Consider the following 20,856-nt stretch of genomic DNA (forward strand, 5'->3'; position numbering starts at 1 on the left):
ATTCCAGACGGTGGAAACCAGAAGTGAGAAAGTACCTGGCAAATGTAGGAACTTGAAATGGTTCACATGGTTCAATAGGCCAGGAAGCAAATTTCCTCCCCATTATTAAGGTGCTCTTCCATAGCAGTTTTCTTCTGTTGATTTTATTCATTCCCTTACAAATGCTTTTCTTTATAATAATGTATTGATAATTTTAAAATATGAATGGTCATTGTGAAAGCTGATGAAAAACAGATAAGAAAATTAAAATGAATATCAGCTACCTGTTAATACAATGCTGTATTTCTTCCTAATTCTTTCCCCAATGCCATCTCTGCCTCTGCCTTTGCCTGTTTTGGTAGAGAGGACATTCACTTGTGTGCCTCCCTTTTTTTTTTGTTTAATATTATACTGTAAATATGTTGTTCATAATTCATATACTTATCATTTATTAAGAAATCCTCTGTTAATAGATACAACGTTTTTTTCTAAGTTTGTCCTAGTAGATATGATTATTCTTGTACATAACTCTTTGTTTACATCATAGATTCTGATACCAATTTCTGGAAGTAGAATCAACAAGTAAAAATGAACGAGCATTTCTAAAGCTCTTGGTACAGATTACCAAGTGCCCTCCAGAAAGGCTCTGCTAATTATGCCCCAGCAGCATCAAACGAGTGCTTTATGCTACTCCACACCCTTGCTAGGAAGAAACATGGTTGTTTAATTAATTGTTGATATTTTGTGGGTTAGAAATAAACTCAGAGCTTTAATTTTCATTACTGTGATTTACAATTTAAAATTTTTTGGTCCATTTATGTTGCTCATGTAAATTTTTTGAAGGTGTTATTGTCTCTTTTTTCCACTGGCAAATTAGCATTTTTGTTACTGATTTTAAATGCCCTTTATAAATTACATTGCATCTGTAATTTTTATATAGTCACACTGTAAAAACACTTTTTTTCAGCCTATGTTATTTCAATTACAAAAATAGCAACACAAATGGTATCCTCAGAACCCTTCGTAGCCTTATCCCCACCTCACCTCACTTCCTAAACCGAACTTCTGGTGGAGGACCATTCTTCTATCAAATGATCTCTCTCAACTCCTCCCAGATGGTTAGAAGTCCTCTGTCTCATGGAGTGGCACCATTTCCATATGGCTTCCCTCCAGTTTTTCTCCATAGGAAACCAGAATGATTTGTGTGTGTGTGTTTTGTTGTTGTTTTTTGTTTTTAATTTATTGTAAATGCATCAATGGCTTCCTGGTGTAATCAGAATAAATTCCCAGCTCCTCCAAATGGTCTTGCGTGGCCTTCTCCAAGGTCCGGCATTGCATTTCTCTCCCTCCTTATCTTGCACGTGCTTTCTCCTGGCTCACGAAACTCCAGACTTGCAAGCCTCCATCCCATGCTCTGGCTTGCTCTTGAGCTCCTTCCTCCTTCAGAACACCACATCCATGCCACTATGCCAGAGCGGCCCTTGCTGACCTCCCAGTCTGTTATTGTTTCTCACAAATCTAGCTGCTTCTCATGCTGGGCACTGCTTACAAACTAAACATTTTATGATTGTCTGGTTAACAAGTACCTCTCTTACTAAAATGCCATCTTCAGACACCACTTGTTTTTTTTCTTTTTTCTTTTTTTTTGATTGTTTGTTTTTGCCAGTGTGTGCCCAGTGGGAAGGATGGAGGGAAACAAGGGAGAGGATTCCACTGCCTTCTCAACTCACTTCTACTCACCTTGCAGTTAGCAGAGAGATTGCCAGTGTCAGCTTTTGATAAGGGTGATCTTGCCCAACCTCAGGTTAAAGAGGACTTTGTAAGGGCAGTGACATCTGGCCCGGGCTGAGTCTCACAGGATGAGGCAGAGATTGGCAAATGCACTCTAGACAGAGACGGCACATGTATCGTGGCTACAACAACATGGCACATTTGAGAAAACCACAGGACAAGGCCTGCCTTCTGAAGAAATTATTCTCCCTTCTTCACCCTGCCATCACCCTGCCACAAACCCAGTCTCTTTGCCCATCCTTTGCATTATGCCAAAAATTATACACATAGGTGCTCAGTAAATACCGGATGACATACGAATGAATGATTCATGACATCCCTCAGTTACAGCAATTTGCTTCTCCTAGAATATCCTTTTTCTCTCTCTCAATCTGAATTCCATCAAGACCTGGCTGGAGACCCACCTTCTTAAAGCTATTATTATCCGAGAGCAACGCAACGCAAATGAGCTGCACTTATTCTGAATTTCATCTTTCAATGTTCTAGACTTGTTTAATATTTTCTGTCTAATCTTGTCTTCCTAATTAAACATAATGTCCTCAGAGGCAGGGATTGATCTCCTCCTTCTCCTCCTCTTTCACGTCTTTTATAATTTTTTGTTTTGTTTTGGTAAACTCAAATATGCCAAATCCATATATACCATCTTACAGAGTAAAAGTTTAAATTCTATGAAAGACAGGGAAGAAGAAAGGGAGGGAGGGGGAGAGAGAGTCTGCCTGGCTTGCTCTTGAGCTCCTTCCTCCTTCAGAACACCACATTCAGCCACTAGGCCAGAGCGGCCTTTGCTGACCTCCTAGTCTGTTATTCTTTCTCACCAATCTAGTTGCCTCCTTCCCTTCTTTCCTTCATTCATTTTAGTCTTAATATAAAAACCTAATATGTAAAATCCCCCCCCACCCCATTTTTACAATCTTTTTAAAATTTAAAATTTCCTGAAACGAATTTGAATTAATAAACAAGATTTTACCCAAAGGCTTCAAATCTTCAGCAAAAGATAGTATACCAGTGCTTCATACTTTGTAACCAAAGGCATTACTTTGCAACCTTTTCTTTTCTTAAACAAATAAGATACTGTGATTCCTTTTGATGCAATGTAGCAAACTAGACACAAATAGCAACAACTACTTTCCAGACACAAAGAGACATTGTTAATTCTACCTTAATGCAGATGGGCCTGGACTTCCGAAAGGGCTACTTCCTGATAAACCCATCACAAACTCAAAAAAATTTTAAGTCGACCTATTGTAAATCAGAGAGCATCTGTTTTTCTGTATCCTAATGAGCCCATTTTCTTTAAATGTCCATCCCCACCCTGTGGGCCAGTCTGCCATCTCTTGCAAACACTTTCAGCTGGACTTCCTTCATCTACTCTTACCCTTCTCAGTACTTTCCTACAAAGGAGCCAGAAAGAGCCAATCTGCTCATGGCATTTCCTCCTTAAAAATCTCTTGGTGGCTGCCTTGCTTATAGAGTAAGGACCAAAATCCTTAATAGCACCTACCTTGGCATGTTCCAGTTCCCAACTACCTCACCAGCTTCGTTTCACACCAAGTTCTCTCATTCTCTGGGCTCTGGCCACATAGCCCTGACTTCAATTGGTCACCTTATTTCCTCTGGCTACTGGGTCTCTTATTCATGCTCTTTGTTCCTCAGCTCAAAAGCTATTTGTTTCCTAGGGAAGCCATCTTTGATCCATACAACATAACATTGCACACACACTCAACACAACATGCTTTTTCTTCATAGCACTTATTACTTTGCAACTATGTATTTGTTCATATAATTATCTATATAATGTTTGCCTTTCCAACCAGTCTAAAAACTCCCTTAAAAAGGCACTGTGTGTTTTGTTCAGCATTATATATCCCTAGTGACTACAAGATTCTGGGCTATAGGAGGCTTATTTAATACATATTTGACAAACAAATGCCATCTGCATTTTTTACATATATATTTAAAGCTACCCTAGCCAAAATTCTGATAAACTGAATTTTACGGACAAGGGAAATTAAGTAGGGTGTTCCTCTTCAGATAAAAAGATGACAAATTAGCCCAAATTTACTCATATGTTTATTTGCTGCAGGTCTACATAAATTGCTTATAATTAGTTACATTTCTCCCAAAACAATTGAAAACAATTCAATGAGATTTACTTAAATGATTTGGGGCTTTTCATGGGCTTTTGCTTTGCAAATAGCATACTTCATTTTTACAAATGAAGAGAGAGCCTTAATATATAAAACTCCTCAAACTTAGGAGGGGAGATAAATTGGGATAAAAAGCAAGGAAAGACACAATATTTTAGTTTGTAAAATTGGTTTATTTACAAATTGGTATTTTAAAATTGTATTTGAAATTTTTCTTTTTATATATTTCCCTGGCAGGCATTCTATATTTCCTTAAATATGGAGGCAAAGGATAGGAAACCTGAGTAAATTTAAGAGATTTACCTGCTGCTACAGTCAGTAAAATTTAACTTTTAATCCCTGAGAAACAATAAAGTGTCAAAAATAGTATTTTCATACTTTCAAATGTAAAAAAAAAATTTAGCAACACAGAAAACCAAGAAGCTACTATAATTAGCCTCTCCACAAGTAACGAGAAGTCACTCTCTTACAAATTAACTGAGGGTGTGTGCACATGCATTAAGTTATGAGGTGCACTTAAGAGACTATGATGCTCTAGTCCTCAACTTTTTAGTTTGTCCCATTTGAAAAACATTCCTGGAAACTGGTATGTAACTTAAATAATAGAAATGTCCATTGCTAGCTCAACTTCCCCCGCTTTCTAAACTTTTGTGTGTTATGTATGGTTATGGATTTTCTCTTACTGTACAAGATCAAAATTATCTGATTACAACTTAAGCCTCAAACTGCAATGTTTCTGTAAAGTCACTTTGGAGCAAGTCACTTCAGTTTCCTCAAATATCAAATGAGGATAATTATAGCTCACAGGGATGTATAAGGGATAAACTGATGTTCATGCAACACCATGAAATCTCCAAGGAGCTTTCTATGTAAGGGGTAATGCTCTCTGGAACATGTGATAAAATCACAATATATTCCTGCTGCTCCTTATTATAGATGACTTAATACTCCTAAAATGTCAGCTTTCTTCAGAAGAGTAAATATTAACTCATTAGTTTCCTCATTAAGCTTCCTTGAGACACATGGGAAAGGCAATTATGCCCCCACCCCTTATATATATGAAATGTACCACAGATATTAAGGATGTGACCATAGCAAAATAGTAAGTCAAAGTCAAACCAAGTAAGGAAACAAACCAAAGACTTTGCAGTACGATGCAATCTTCTCATGTATGTGCAACACACTGGCAGTCATTTTTCATTTTGGACAGTGTTAGCATTACTAATGACAAGTGTTGATTTGCCTAATAACCCAAAGGAAATGAAGTGTACTTCAAACTTAAGAAAAAAAGGAAAGTCACAAATACCTTCCTCAAATCCCTCTTAATGCTCTTTTCAAAACAGAAAGTAGTCAAATTAATTTCCCCTTCTAACAGACCGATACCAATGTCAGCTAGGGACATTTTCTAGAGCTACTTTGAAGGCAACTTTGAAGTTCCAAGAATATTTCTTTGTGTAGCTGTTGATTCCAAAAGGGATAGGATTGTAGAGACTCAAACAGAACAGCACATTGATCAATTTTAAAAAGAGCTTTTGAAAGATGTGCTAAAAGGAAAGGGAATGAGTAGGAATTATAATCTCCTGAGTCAGTCAGTCAGTCAGTCAGTCAGTCAGATCTGGACAAGAAATTTTAAATTTACATTGCCACTTTAGCACCAATTTTCAATTTTGTACACAATGCACATCTCTTAACACTTACATTTCTAAATATATTGGATTTTGGGATTGGTTTGCTGGTTGGATTTTTTGCACTGGGTGTGAACTTTAAGAAGCAAGATTAGCAGTAACGAAAATCTATGGCCCAGGCTGTGACGAGACAATTGGGAACTCTTACAGCATTCCCTTGTTTAAGTATATCCCGGTATTGATGCAGGAAGCCACACTAAGTTAATTCCTTGGCTGTTGGTAACAGAAGGAAAATAAATAAAAATGTGAGGTAGTTCTTTCCACAAGAGGGAAATATTTGACTACACAATATCCCTGCAATGTCTGACAAATTACTAGAGCATCTGCTTGCTGTCATCTGTAAGTAAACTCTTAGCTTGGTATTAACTGAACCTGACAAATCATGAGCTAGTTGCAGTTCCTAGGCCTTATTTTCTGAGCCAACCAAGGCAGGAGACACTACAATACAAAAAAATATGAACCACAGAGACCACCAAGTACAAAATCTGCAAACTCATAAGCATTAAAAAACATTGGGTGGAGCTGGTTAGAACACATTAGAATAATTTACCAGAACTTGTGCACAGAAAAGAACGAAGACTAGTGGGGAATAATTGACAGGCTCTGCTCTCCCAGCTTAACTATCATCGTGAAGTTTAAAAGATATGAAGCTCTAGCATAATAACACAGCAGAGGCTATATATAAAAAAGTTAATATAAAAATCTTAAAGGTAAAGGAATAGAATATCCTAGGAAAAGCAAGAGCTACTCACTAAAACCTTTGTCTTTCCACTTGGAATCTGCATACTTATATTGAACTAATAAAGTACTGCTATGAACAAACTAGTAGAATGAATTATTTTAACTTCTCAAGACACTGATATAGAGCTATCCATTTTGCATTCTAAACCCTCTCCAGGCTAATTGACAAAGGATAATACCAGAAATAGATCAGGAGTTAAATTATAGTTAGAAAGGGGAGAAAAGTAAGGTAGGACATTAAAATTTTATTCTGAAATTATCTCTGGCCACAACAATAAAATTCAACAAATATTCACTAAACAGTCTTACTCCTGTCATCAGCTGTACAATACATACAGTATCATAGAACTGGCCACTAGGATTAAAATCCACTAGAACATATTTAATGTTAAGTGGCGACAGCAGCATCTCACAGAAATTTTTACATACATATATACACAGTCCACATTCAACCATTTTCACATATTTTCAGTACACACAGTTGCAGCATATTACAGTCACATGTCTAAGTTGTTGCTCGATAAAAACCCAAGCCACTGCCTAGACATAACTGTAGCAGTTGAGCTGAGTATAATTACAATTAATTTTATATATGTCCATAGCAGAGAGATGTACAAGCCCCTAAGAAACAGAGTTCACAAATACTTTTTTTTAATGCTATTACAGCATTATGTTGGGCAATATTAAAACCTTTACCGAGACCAGATCAGTTTTTTTAAAAAGTCTTCTGTTTACCAGAAATATTTTTGATGAAAAAAATTACAAAAATGAATGCTCTCCTTAAAATAATTCACACTTTAGGATTCCAATATGGCCCAATGCTACTGATGCCTAAAGTGTTTTCTAACATTCTGATGGAGTCATTTAACACGACCCCAAACCACCCATTAAGTTTAAAAGTGGCTTAAGTGCCTTGCACCCAAATTGTAAAAATCCCTGGCCATCCTTACTAGAGCCAGGCACATATAAAAGGAATGCACTTTGGTTCATACCAAATGCCCTGGGATTAATCACACTATAAAATTAAATGGTTTGAGGTAAATTTTTACAAATACAGTTGATTTTTGTCTAGTGTTAGCATAACAAAAAAAAAAAAATGTAAAAATCAGTCTGATGTTAAGATACAACAAAGACCATCTTTAACCCCTTAAACATAGGAAGTCCCTGTGTAACACTACCTGATGGTTATCTTTTTTCAGTGCCTGAAGATGAGTCATGCCTTATGGTTTTTATTAAGGCCTGTAACTAGATATTTAAGACAGATGTATTTTTGCAGAGATGGGTTCCATCCTTACTGACTAGTATTCAAAGAGTTAAAGAGGCCAAAAAATGCATGCCCTACAATATGGCATTCAGAACAAAAGGCACATTGTTAACACTAAGGGCACAATTTCTCCTCTACTGTTAATCTACAATGTCTTGCACCACTGTTGTTCCACTGCTGGAGCAATATATTTAAGTGGTAATGAACACAGTGGCGGTGCAAGAAACAGAGCCAAATGAGACTGCCAAAGACAAGACAACACTGTGCTATTCCTAAAACTGAAAACAGCGCCGACATCCCTAGACAATGGTAACCTGTGAGACCAAAAACTGTTTCCAAGCCAACTCTTAATAGCCTATCTGAGCCCTTCATTAATTTGTTTTAAAATCACAAAGATGCAATTTTTTTTTGACATGACAATCAAACTAGAATTTTATTAAAGCAGCGCTATCACTAAATACTGAAATGTGGCAGCTCTTGTGAATAAAAAAATTTCACTGTATTTGGAAAAAAAAAAGAAACCCCCACAGTGCTGCATATTATAGTTTGGTATAAAAGTTTCCGGTTTCCATTGAGAAATAAAGATAGTCCCAAATTCATTGTTGGCATCTTAAGAACCAGTTTTGTGCGGTGGGGGAAAGACAAGCAGTATTAGTCCATTTATAAATTTTCACGTGTATCATCATTTTATAGGGAAATTAATAACGGCAGACTCAGGTTTGTATATTTAAACATAAATGTGAAGATAACTGGAAATGGAAGAGGAGCATTAGAAGAGGAAAACAGCATTATGTTTTTATTGATTTAATGTCCTAAAGAAGCTAACCATCATTAAGAGGCTGGAGATCTTACAAAGCCACCAAACCAAGTCTTATACTTCTTATGCCTTTAAGCCAAAACCTAATACACAGATCCTTAAATTCTATACACCGTTGACTGGGAGTATTGTCACGTGAGCATTATTTAAAATGTAACTAACATATTATTGCACTTCCACAGATTACACAGAAATGTGTATAATATGCTGAGAATTTGACTAAGGGAAAAGAAGCTATAATTTCTAAACACAGAAGTACAAATTAATTTATCAGTGACACCTTAAATAGTAAAGCAAATATCTATCACTATTTTAATAAGCTAACCTTATTACTGTTTTTTTGGCAAATATCTGAAATATTTCCTGAGCATTTTTGTCCACCATCAACCAACGAAGCCTAAAGTGTTTTTTTCAAAACTTTTTTTTTTTTTTTTAAGATAAACTGTAGGATTATTACTAAAGAACTTAACCGGAAACTTTCTTGGCCTCACTGGGGACCATGCTTTTAAGTACTTGTAAGTCAATTTACAGGTAATACAATAATCTCTGTGCATATATAAGCTTACTTATCTTAATTTGTACAACCCAAAACCTATCGTCCAAACAGGCAGAAATCTTTCTATATTAAATTGCACATACTAAAAAATTTGTTTCACGTGCCTTGAAATTCATATACATCATTGCTCATACATTAGTGATAAAATACTGAAATTTCCACTGTGAAAATAATTATTATTCAGAGAAGAAAATATTCTTTTACCAAACTCTCAGTTACTTTGCCAGATAAAGTGTCATTCCCACAAAAATAATCAGTGCAATCCAAAAGAAAGTAAAATAAAATAGAGGAATGCTATCTCTGGGGTTCTTCTAATGATATGAAGAATAAGTCAAACCATTTAACTTGAGGTTGAACTTTTCCTCCTCTACACATGTTGTTAACATTGGCCTTACTGAACAGCCAAAGTGACTTCTGTTTGTCAAGAGGATTTTCAACCCTCTTTCTTTTTAAAGAAAAAGTTGATAGTTTCCCAGGCTAAGAGAACCTTACAGTGGCACCTGAAAAGTGTGAACTCACTCTAATCTGCTAAATCTTCTTTGGAACTATGGAAATCCCCACCTTAAGTAGCTAGGCTGCTGTTCTTTTTTTAATTGGAACATGAAACAATGGTCATAATCACAGCTGAAATGTCTCTTTTCTGTATTAACAGTCTGGGATACACAGTTGAAGGAAGAAGACAAACTAAATGCAAGCAACAGATGTGTGGTATTAAAAGAGGAACAGAGAGGAAAAATGCAGAGAAAAGGGAGGAAGAGTTCATGGAATACAATTCTAAATTTAGGTGCAAAAGCAACTCTGTAATATGAGGCTTCTTTACAAAACAGCTTGCCGATCATACTAGAAAATTTGGAGGAACACACACGTTTCCATTTCCATTTATCCACTAAAAGCTGCTTTGCCAGTTTTTAGACTGTCAGAATGCTAACTGGGCAGTTTAAACCTTGGGGATCTTATTTTGTTATTTGTTTCAGCACTAGAGAAAAATCTCTAAGGTACAGTTTTACTTAGGATATCACTTTCATTCTGACCGTTCTCCTCCCACTACCCCACCACCCAAATTTATGAAAAACGGAAGCAGGACATGCTACACCTGTGCATGGACCTGGAGCATGGAGGGAAAAGGAGGGCCTTAAGGGGCTGTCACCCTGGGGAGGATATAACATGAACCATAAAAACATAGTGAATGTCTTTGACACCAATCTGTAAATGCGTGGCAGTCATGAAGTAATCAATGGCCTGCCACTGATGTTATTATTCTGCCACACTAAATACAGTAAGGCTCATTGTACTTTTAGAACACAAAAAGTTTCCGAAAGTATAAAAACTTAAAGCATTGTCCTCATGTATTTTATAAAAACAAAATGAACAACTTTCTTACATTAAAATTAAGTGCTGAAAAGATACAAATGAGTAGAGTTATTGAGCAAATAAAAACAGGTCTGAGCTACCCCTTTTCAACCCAATAAGGCTCAGCAAAGTTGTATCTTTCAGATTACCAGCATCAGGGGACATGAGCTCAGCTAACGAGTTTTGGCAACACTGTCCTCTGCTGAATATTCCCGTTGGCATCTGTCATCTGCGCCAAATTAGTCCTCAGTTTAGAAGCTGAGCTGGAAGGTGGAGGTAACTTGGATATAGATGTGATAGCACCGGTGCTCTCAGTTATCCTTTTCACTGACGTTTTCTCCCCGGTGGGAGGCTTTGGCAATCGCCTCCTCAGCCAGGGGTGCCGCAAAGCCTGGCCTGGGGTCATGCGCACTGCAGGATCCCACTCTAAACACTGTTTTAAGAAGTCAAGGAAAAGGGGATCGTCACACCCCTTCAGCGCGTTCCCCCACTCTCTGCTCTCCGGTGGGCCCCTCAGTTTCCCCCTCCGGGAACGGCCTCCGTTGAGGACCACAGAGCCATCTGAGAGAGTCGTGACAGTGCAGTAACGGGGGTAACCCTTGGAGCTCACAAAATTTTTGGCTCGTTTGGACGCATCCAGCAGTTTCTGCGAGGGCATGCCCAACAGTTCAATCATACAGGCCAGCTGGTCCCCTTCATCCTCCCCAGGCAAGAGGGGGTAACCCGTCAGGAGCTCTGCTAAAATGCAGCCCAGGCTCCACATGTCAATGGGCATGCCATACCTGGCCCCAAGGATCACTTCTGGAGCCCGGTAAAAACGCGACTGGATGTACGTGTAGACACGCTGATGCTCGTAACAACTGGAGCCAAAATCAATCACTTTAATACCGCTTCTACCCTGCTGCTTTAACAAAATGTTCTCGGGCTTAAGGTCACAGTGAATTATTCTGTTTTTGTGCAAAGCATCCAAGCACTGCAGAATCGAGTGGGCAAACTTGCGAACCAAAGGCAGGCTGAAGCCCTGGAATTTATTCTTCTTGATGAGTTCATAGAGGTTCATGCTCAGCAGCTCAAACGTCATGCAGATGTGGTTGCGGAAGGTGAAATTCTCCAGCATATGGATGACATTCATTGTGTTATCCTTGTCCTGCTTCCGCAGGTGTTCCAGGATTCGGATCTCCTCTGCTGCTTGCCTGTGGAAGCGCTTCTCATTCCGCACCATCTTTAGGGCCACGTGCTGGTGGACTTTGTGATCGTAGGCCTTGACCACCTGCCCAAAGCTCCCCTTCCCAATGACCTTGAGGACCTCGTACCTGTAAGCCACATGATCATGGGGCACCTGCACATATGATCCCTGGTCATCATCATAGCCACCATTGTTGGGCCCACCTGTCATGCCCTGGCGCTTCTTAGCATTTAGACCCAAGAAATATATTTCAGGGTAGCTGAAAATCTCATGGTGTTCAAAGGCTGTGAGTTTTTGCATGTATTGCTTCATTGCTTGTTCAGGTGTCATGGGGGTGGCTTTCACCTTCCCCATGCCTTCCATGGACTTCAGAGAGGTGGAGCTCCCCTGCCGTCTATGAATGCTGTCCAGCTGCCGCTCTGGCACCACTGGCAAGCCCGTTTTTCCCACTGTTGTAAGCCCATTTGGTTGTGTCGTGAGCACTGTCCGCTTGTTACTGTTATCCTCAAACAGCTGTTGAACCTGGATCTGTCCGTGAGGGTGGCTGCCAACATGAAGGTGATCATTCATTGTGTGTTTACTGCCGCCAATCTGGAATTCAGATAGGAAAGATAAATAGAAAAGAAGAGGTGTCTGTTCAAATGGGGTATAATTCACCCCCATCAACAACTACCCGCTCCACCCCACCTTTACAAAATCCCATTTGGATTGAGTAAAGGCCACAAAACATGTGATCCTGAAAAATGGACCTCATAAATGCCATGCCTAACAGACAAGATGGTTTGCTGTACATATTCAGGGTTCCCCACGGAGGCAGAGACCATAACTTTATCATTCTATATCTAACACTTAGTGTAGGGCCTGGCACATCATAGATGTTCCACTCAATCCACACTTGATATAAAAATGAAACAGGATACAGAAAAAACATGCACACATAAGACTCTATGTTGGCTCCTCCACCCCCAGATTACAGTACCTTTCATATTTCATCTAGTAGTTTATTAACATGAGGACAGGGACCATGTCTGTCTTGTTCACTACTCTTTCCCTAATACCTAGAGCTCTATCCTGAAAATACTTCATCACCAGTACTTCCCCTTTCCTTGAAAATCTGATGAAACCTAAGCGCACACATGATCCAGTGACAAAAACAAAAACCCTGTGTTTTAGGCTTGAAAGATTCCCATGTAGATATGCACCACAGTGTCTTATAAACCCTGAACCTATTTTTAAAAGTTTCCAGGCTTTACTAACTGTAATAACCATTTAAGGCATTCAGCCCAACAAACCAAGCAATGACCACACTGTTTGGCCTTCCTCCGGAGGGGTCAGGGGCTCAGCTCTCTGAAGATGTCCATTTCTATGAGCTGCTGGGATACTCAGGTTTCCAAATAGGAATCCAAAGCAGCAACCTCTTGTTTCAGGTACGCATGCCATCCCTGAGCATTCCTGTCTACCAATGGTGTGAGCCAAGGGGCCCCAGCCCTCTACTGACAATCTTCTTGGGATTTCCTTTAAGCATTATGACTGCTGAGAGGTAAGGGGTAGGAGAGGACTGGCAGCCAGGATCCTCTCCCAGTTAGGAATTCCTGCCTTGGACAACCCCAAGTCTTAAAGCAGCCTGGGAGGTGATTTTTGTATGAAATCTTACATCAACTTGTCATAGCAATCCACCTCATTCATTCAACCGGTGTTAACTGAAGGCTGGCTGCCAAAGTGACAGAGTCCCTGCCCTCCAGGAGCTTACAATTAACTAGATGAAGTCTGTTGCCATCAGTATGTTTTCTATTATCTCCTTTTAAATCCTACTTTTAGGGATTTACATACTACTGAAAGAGCAGAAGGGCTGTGTATATGTAACACAGTAATTCAAAAAATGATTTGGGAACACCTGGATTATAAAATGAAATTCCAACTCCTTCTTACTAACAGACTAAGATGTTCACATTTTCTTTATTGGATACATAATACTTTATTGGATACATAATAGGCACAATGACTGTGTGGAGAGTGAGCTTCCTCTCTGCCCACTTCTAACTAAAACAAAACAGAAGACAATACTTGGGACCTGTCTGACTGTGACTTCATATAGGCTCAGGGATATCATTTCTCAGACTTATAACTGAGCTTTTTTATTAAACTCATAGATGATACTCCATGCTAGCTGATCTTATATTCAGTAAGAGTAGCTAGAAAGGTTATTTTACCCTTGTTCTATGCCAAAAGCAGGGCAGTCCATAAAAATGAATCAGGCAAGTCTTGGGCGTATATACAAGAGGTACAGACTTGTCCAATGCTTTTCTTCCCCAGCCTCGCTCTCTACACCCTCTCCTGTCCACTGTGGTCTTTCAAACACTAGGGAATAAAGGGGCCTGAATCAAAACATCTCTCTCCTAAAGAACCATTATCTTCAGAGTGGAGTGGTGATATTTCAGAAGAAAAATCCACATTACCTGTATACATGCTGTATAAAAAGCATAAAGCTGCTTCATTAGGACAAAATTAACCTTGGGGCTTTAGAGATTTCTAAAAACACAGCAAAAAGCCTCCAAAATTTACTTTAAGCAATTTTTGTTTCGCATAATTTAATACATGCTCACAAATGTTTTAGTAACTAAAACTAACGAGACTGCCAAGAAACAACCATCCTCTGTATCTCCAAATGCCTTCTCTTGGTCTCCTTTGCAGCATCAACTACTGGTTCACCTAACCTTAGGTGGGTTCAAGAGTTCCCCAGGGTTCAAGCATCGATTCTCTTGACTTCTTACTCCCATAAGCCCCTGCAACTGATCCTGAACACAGCCAGGGCTTCAGCAACTGCCTATGGCCTGAGGTTTGCACATTTGTTCCTTGAGCTCAGACCTGCCAAGGTGCTATCTCCTGAGTGCAAGACACACATATCCAACTATCAATCAGCTCCCTCTCCCATAAGCAACTCAAACTTAACTCATTATTTTTCTACCAAACTGGTTTCCCACTCCCATAATCCTCCATTTTTGATCAACAGAAGGCTTCCCCTCCATGTAGTCACTCAGGCTATCCACCTGCAAATGAATCCTCCGCACTGTGCACCTGGAAAACCTCTCAACACCTCCCTCACCTAAGATGCATCATTACTATCCCATGCCCTTTCCATCAACGCTGCCTCATCTCATTCTCCTGATGTCTTTCACTGGGACAACTGAGGCAGCATCATAACATGCCCCCTTGCTTCTAAGTCTAGAATTCCTCAAATCTCTTCTCCATAGTGCTTCTAGAGTTAACCATTTAAAAGTCTCAACCTCAGACCACTCTTGCTTTTAAGCCCAAGGCCCATGGTTGTAACCTATTTCCATAGCTAATGCAAGAACTTACCAGTAAGAACACAAGGCTCTACAATGTAGAGGCTAAATGATCTGAGTCCTTCCATTCTCATCAACTACTGTCACTCTTCTCTCCAAGAGGAACAAAGCTAGATAGCCCAGGACCCAAAAAACACCACGCACTTTTACACTCCTCTGCTTTTAGTGAGGTCATGTTTCATAATGGTAGATTTTCAGTTAGACACACATTTAATGATCCAGCTCCACCATTTACTAAATGTGTGACCCAGGGCAATTTATTTCATCTCTGTTAACCTCAGTGCCCTTGTCTGCAAAAAGAAGGGAACAAAGTTACCTCATTAGGGCTATTAGGGGGATTAAATAAGGTAGTATGTGTAAAGCGCTTAGTAGTCAGTCAATGAGAGCATTATTATTCCCCTTTCCAGATGTTTCTTGGAATCTCCTTTCTCATACCTAGGTGATTCACCCTTCAATGCATGGTTCAACTCTCACCGCCTGTGTAAACCTTCCCTGACCTACTAAACAGCTACTTCTCTACTCAGAGAGTATTAATCTAACACTTACTTCTCTTTACTGCAATTGTTTTAACATCAGACGTACTCATTTGGCTTTGAGCAATTCCAGGGCTGGGTCCCCTCTTATGTTTCTAAGTCCTCATTAACATAAACCCAGGCATATAGTAAGCCCTCAATAAGTATCTTTGGGATGGAAGAACACATGTCAATAGATCCTCCTTGTTATAACACTCTTGCCTCTCTTGGAGTTGTTCCTGAGAACTACATTGTGTACCTTCATAAGGAAACATGAAGTCAATGCCCAGGGAATTGAGAAATGTCCCTGGTGACCTAAGTCACAAGATGTTAGGCTTGCAGTGCATCAGTACAGACTTGGAGGCAAAGGACCTCCAAGCATAAAGTACCTGTAGCAGACACATCAATCACACCATGTATAAACACTTGTAGCAAACACATCAACCAAACACCTAAAAGCAACACATGCAATCTTAAAAGTTTCCCAGATGTTAGAGATTCATTTCAGAAGCTTTAGCAAAAGAAGACTTTGAATCTCAAATATTGCAGGACTCTAAAATCACAATCAAGCTCGAAAGCACAATTAAATGACTTATACAAAGTGGGGCAGAGAGCAGGGCTGGGGTGCTGAGGGACTACAAACGCCAGAACGTTTCCAGAATAAATGTCAAGACTACATCATAAACTTAAGGATATTAAAAACCTCTCCCTCCAGCTCAGCCTCTTTAAGTCTGAGATCATGACTTATTCCAATATGTCCATGTATTGTACAGTGTGTGTCACATTTAAAAATACATACTGAGGCCAAGTGCAGTGGCTCATACCCGTATCCCAGCACTTTGGGAGGCCGAGGCGGGTGGATCATTTGAGGTCAGGAGTTCATAACCAACCTGGCCAACATGGTGAAACCCCATCTCTACTAAAAACACAAAAATTAGCCGGGCATGGTGGCGGGCGCCTGTAATCCCACCTACTTGGGTGGCTAAGGCAAGAGAATCACTGGAACCCTGGAGGCAGAGGTTGCAGGGAGCCGAGATGGAGCCACTGCACTCCAGCCTGGGCAATAGAGTGAGACTCCGTCTCAAAAAAACAAAACAAAACAAAACAAAAAACAAAAAAACATAATGAAAGCAATTGTTAAAACAGCTACAATTTATGGGTTCAAATCGAGAGACCTGCAAAGGCTTCTTTGATCATGAAGTACTTTGGTATTAAATATTATATAAAAACAATAACCAGTTTGGTAGTTTTCATTTCTTCCAATAAGAAAATGGCAAAGAGCAGATATTTCACTGTGATAATAGTTTTGGGTGTTTAAAAACTTTTCTGAAGTCATCTCAGAAATGCTATATAGTATTATGGTAATAGAACTGAGTCCAAAAAGACTGGAATTTTAGCTCCTCCTCAAACATTCTGACAGTCTGTGTGGCCCTAAGTAAAGTGTCTACTTTTTCTTCAAAATACTGCCATTTTTTAAATGTGTATTTTAATTCAAATTATTTTATAAAACTGATAACTGGAGAGCGTTTTACACAGTAAAAGTTATAAAAGTTACACATATTTTAATATTTTTGAATTTAAAATACTTCTATTAACAACTGCCAATTGACAATAGAAAAATAATAGGAAGTAACAGGCACACTTCTATCTCTCACACAAACAGAAATAAATAACTAAAGTGCAAAACAACTTATGCAGGAGATATAAAACAAGAGGGCAACGGACTAGATAAATTCCAAAGCTTATAATCTTTATAATCATATATTTGACCTGCCTACTATATCACCTGTAAGAGAAAATGTGGGCAAGCTCCTATGACAAGATCATTTTTATCTCCTTAATGCCCTCCCCACCCCCCATTCATTCTAGAAGTTCTTCCTAGGTGTAATTACTCTGGAAATAGTAACTAAAAATTTATAAAAATCTGACAGACATACGAGAATATGGATCTACAAAGGTTCTTGCATTTACAATGAGGCTAGTACAATTTCCTAGAATTAGCAGTCTCCATCAGTATATTAAAACTAGATGCAGGAGGGTGTAGGCTTTCACTCTGGCCTTGATATGAACTGGCTGGGGAATCGTGATGAAACCGGTTACCTTGTCTGAGTCTGTTTCCTCATCTATAAATTGGAAGAGTAGAACCAGATAAACTCTGTGCTCCTTTTAACCCTTCCTGTACTATGAAATCTGCGATGTTATAGAAATAAAATCAGAACTAAACCACCATCGAAACCCTAATTCACACCTTCAAACTCAAGCATCTAATAATTAACAGCATACCGAAGTTTACACACACGTTAAAAACAAGTAAATCTGGCACATGCCACAGCAAAATACAGGCCTCCATTATGAGGAGTACTGAGAAGCACATTCACATCCTTCCTTTTCTGGTGCACCACAGGCTCTCCCTCCAGTGGAGACTTGTCGTTTTATCTACTTTCATTACATGTATTTCAATGGCAAAGAGGCTTTGATCAAGCAAAGCCCATCCTTACAAAATTGGAATCCACATGCAAACCAAATAGCTCTTTTTCCAGCTCACACCATGTCATGTGATTACATCAACACATAGAAAAAAAAACTGGATATTACATTTTCCAAATTGTCAGATGATCCCAAACAAAAAAATCTAAACCCCTAAAATCAATGGCAGTTCCTTAACTAAAATATCACTGCAACAAGAACACTTAACAGTAATATACAGCATCATCCATCCTGCTACCATCCACAGTCCAACACAGATGAGTTAACTCCTGTGCAATGAATTCCCAGCCCCTGGGACCAGATATGTCAGGACAGAGAGACAGACAGAGGGAGGGGGAAGATAGTAACAGCAACAAAACATTTTCCTACGAAACTTGCACACATCTTTCCAGGTCTAACAGGTGCAACTACAGTCTAGACATCCCCTCACAGTTCTCTGACAAACAAGTTTCCCCATATGTCCCCAGAGCTACTCCGCTGTAGGCCGGGGGACGGCCTTTTTTTCAAGAACTCAACTTTCACTTGGCAAATAAAACCAATTCCTGGCAAGCATCCCTCACACAGAACCATCTTAGGCTGTTCCTGTGGAAAATCCAATTGGGAAAAAAAGACCTCCAAACCATCACCTCCTCCAAGTGCAGATCTCCTCCAGGCTGGCCATTACCATCCAAGGGTGATCCCTGGGAGCTGAGAAAAGGTACACGCTTAAGTCGAATCCAGCTTGCCAGTCTCCACAGCCACGAGCAACCAGTACCACACTGGCCTCTCCCCTCCCTCTGGGCCCTGAGAGACCACAGCACCTGTTAGGTGCTTTTTCCTTCCCACCTCCAAAGCAACGCTTGTCCTTTCCTTTTGAATAACGTCCAACTGCAGAATCCTACAGGGGTGGCTTGTTTTGACTGCTGCGGCGGCTCTTATTTTTGTTAATGTTAATTACAATTTCTGCTGTGCTCAAACCTGTAGCACTCATAAAACATGCTTACACACGCGGGGGACAATTGGCGATGCTCCCTGCTGGCTGGAGCCAGGCCTGGGAGGCTCTTTAGGGGATCGATTTTCCAGGCAGGCCGGTCTGGCTGTCCCCTAACACATATCTGTTTCTATAAATACCCACTACCCACGGGGAGGTGGGGGAAGGACAGAGATGTTTACCGGGTCAGGGAAAGGGAGCTCTGGGATGCAAGGACGAAAAATGAGTAAAGAAAGAAAGCAGCAAGGAGGAAGTTCCTAGGAAGAGAAGCTCATGGGTGGGCGGGCTCCGGAGGGGAAGTAAGGGGCCCACGCCACGAATCTTCCTTTGTGGCTGCAGCTTTGGGCTCGCCCAAGTTAACGAGGGCGGCGTCGAGGAGAGGCCACCGGCCCGGGGCGTGGGGCTTCTTGTATCTCGACCCCTCTTCTCCCGGGGTCAGAACCCTCCAAGTCCGGGTGCTTCTGCCTGGGGCCCCTCCCGCCCCCACCGCCCGGGCCGCCCGCGGGCTGGGTCTCACCGTGAGGGCTGCGGCGGCAGCGTTGCTGGCCCGGAGAGGCGGCAGGGCGATGGGGGAGGGCGGGCCGGTCCCCACTCCGCTCCGGGTGGCCCCCGCACCGAGCCCCGGGGAAGCCTGAAGCTGGCGAACGGCGCTGTCCCCACCTCGGCCTGGAAGCCACGTGCGGGAGGAGACAAAAGAGGGTCAGGGGGGAGAAAGTCACCCAGACCACCCCCCACCCCACTGGGCAGCGACACCCCTCTCCCAGGGAAAGACAGAGGAAGACACCAGGGCAGTACAAACGGGCGTTCGGGTCACGGCTCCCCAGCGCACACCCACGGGCGGGGCGCGGGCAGCTGCAAAGTTAAGTCGGGCTCTGGCGCGCGAGTTCGCGACCCGGCGGGGAAGCCGGACCACGCCGCGGCTTGGCGGCCCACGTTGCAGACGGCCAGCGGCCGAGAGGTGGATTTGGACAGCTGAGCAGGGCGCCACGGCCACGCCAAGCCCCGGGCAGAGCAGGGCGGGGCGGCAGGCCTGGACGGTCCCCGCCCGGGCCCCTGGCAGGCAGAAGCCTCTTCGGGCGGAGGGCTCCCCTCGGAGGGGCCTTCGGGGCCGCGCGCAACCCTGCGCGGAGCCGGGGCGCGCCGTCCGCCCAGGGGCTCCCCCGCGCCGCGCCGCCGACTTTGTTCGAGGTCCCGCAGGCAGCGGCCGCCTGCGCCACGGGGGCTCCCGTGGGTCAGCGGGGTTCCGGGGGGGGGGGCGGCGCGGGAGCACGGCCTCCTTACCGGTCGGGAAGGCGGCGGGAGCGGCGGCCGAAGGTTTCCTGGTTAACATGGCCGCTGGAGAGGAAAATGCATTTCAGGGCTGCCGTCGCCGCCGCCGGTCCTGCTGCTACTTCTGGCGGCCGCCGCCGCCGCCGCCTCCCGGCCGCCCCTCGCGCGGGTCCCCGGCGCCTCGTCGCCGCCTCGCGTCTGCTACAGCCAGACACACACAGTCCACTGCATCCCCTCGGCCCGGGCCCGCGGCCGCGAGCCCCCCGCTCTCCTCCTCGCCGCCGTCCTCCTCTTCCTCGGGCGGCTGCAGCACCCTCCGGCCCGTGTACATGCCTCGCCCTCCCCTGCGCGCCGCGGGCCTCCCCGTCTCCCTCACATAGGGGCGCGGGGAGCTAGAAGCGCCGCGAGGACCGAGAAACGCCTAGCTCGGGAGGCTCTCCCGGGCCCGCGCGCGCGCGCGGCCCCGCGCACTCACACACAGGCGCCGGCGCGCGGCCCCGCCCCCGCCGCCCTCCACCGCCCTCCGCCGCCGCCGCAGGCCCCGCCCCCGGCTCCCCCGGACCTGGCCACACACACCCCACCCGCACCCAGCCTCCCACCTGGCCCTTCTCCTCTCCCCGGGTCGCGCGCAGCCGCCCGTCCGTTCCCCGGAAAACTCGGCGGGCCCCGCTCGCCCTCCTCCGCCCCCTCTGGCCATCTGCACTGCTCCCCTCGGCTCCACTCCGGCGACCCTTTCCCCTCCCCGGCATCTCCGGCCC

The 20,856-nt window shown here is 42.6% G+C and overlaps 1 protein-coding gene across 2 annotated transcripts; it reads right to left on the bottom strand.

Moving 5' to 3' along the window:
- Positions 1-4,069: 4,069 nt before the first annotated feature.
- Positions 4,070-20,574, bottom strand: DYRK2 (dual specificity tyrosine phosphorylation regulated kinase 2). 2 transcript variants are annotated; one of them, XM_030938806.1, is made up of 3 exons: positions 20,111-20,574; positions 19,347-19,495; positions 4,070-12,107 (listed from the first exon to the last, which is right to left on the bottom strand). In XM_030938806.1, exons 1-3 carry the CDS (start codon positions 20,157-20,159, stop codon positions 10,500-10,502), a joined length of 1,806 nt encoding a protein of 601 aa, XP_030794666.1. In that variant the 5' UTR covers positions 20,160-20,574; the 3' UTR covers positions 4,070-10,499. The 2 variants fall into 2 exon arrangements, with proteins under 2 accessions (XP_030794666.1, XP_030794667.1); XM_030938807.1 differs by lacking the exon at positions 19,347-19,495.
- Between the last annotated feature and the right edge of the window lie 282 nt (positions 20,575-20,856).

The sequence above is a fragment of the Rhinopithecus roxellana genome, chromosome 10 (assembly GCF_007565055.1).
Source record: "Rhinopithecus roxellana isolate Shanxi Qingling chromosome 10, ASM756505v1, whole genome shotgun sequence".
In the NCBI taxonomy this organism is placed as follows: domain Eukaryota; kingdom Metazoa; phylum Chordata; class Mammalia; order Primates; family Cercopithecidae; genus Rhinopithecus; species Rhinopithecus roxellana.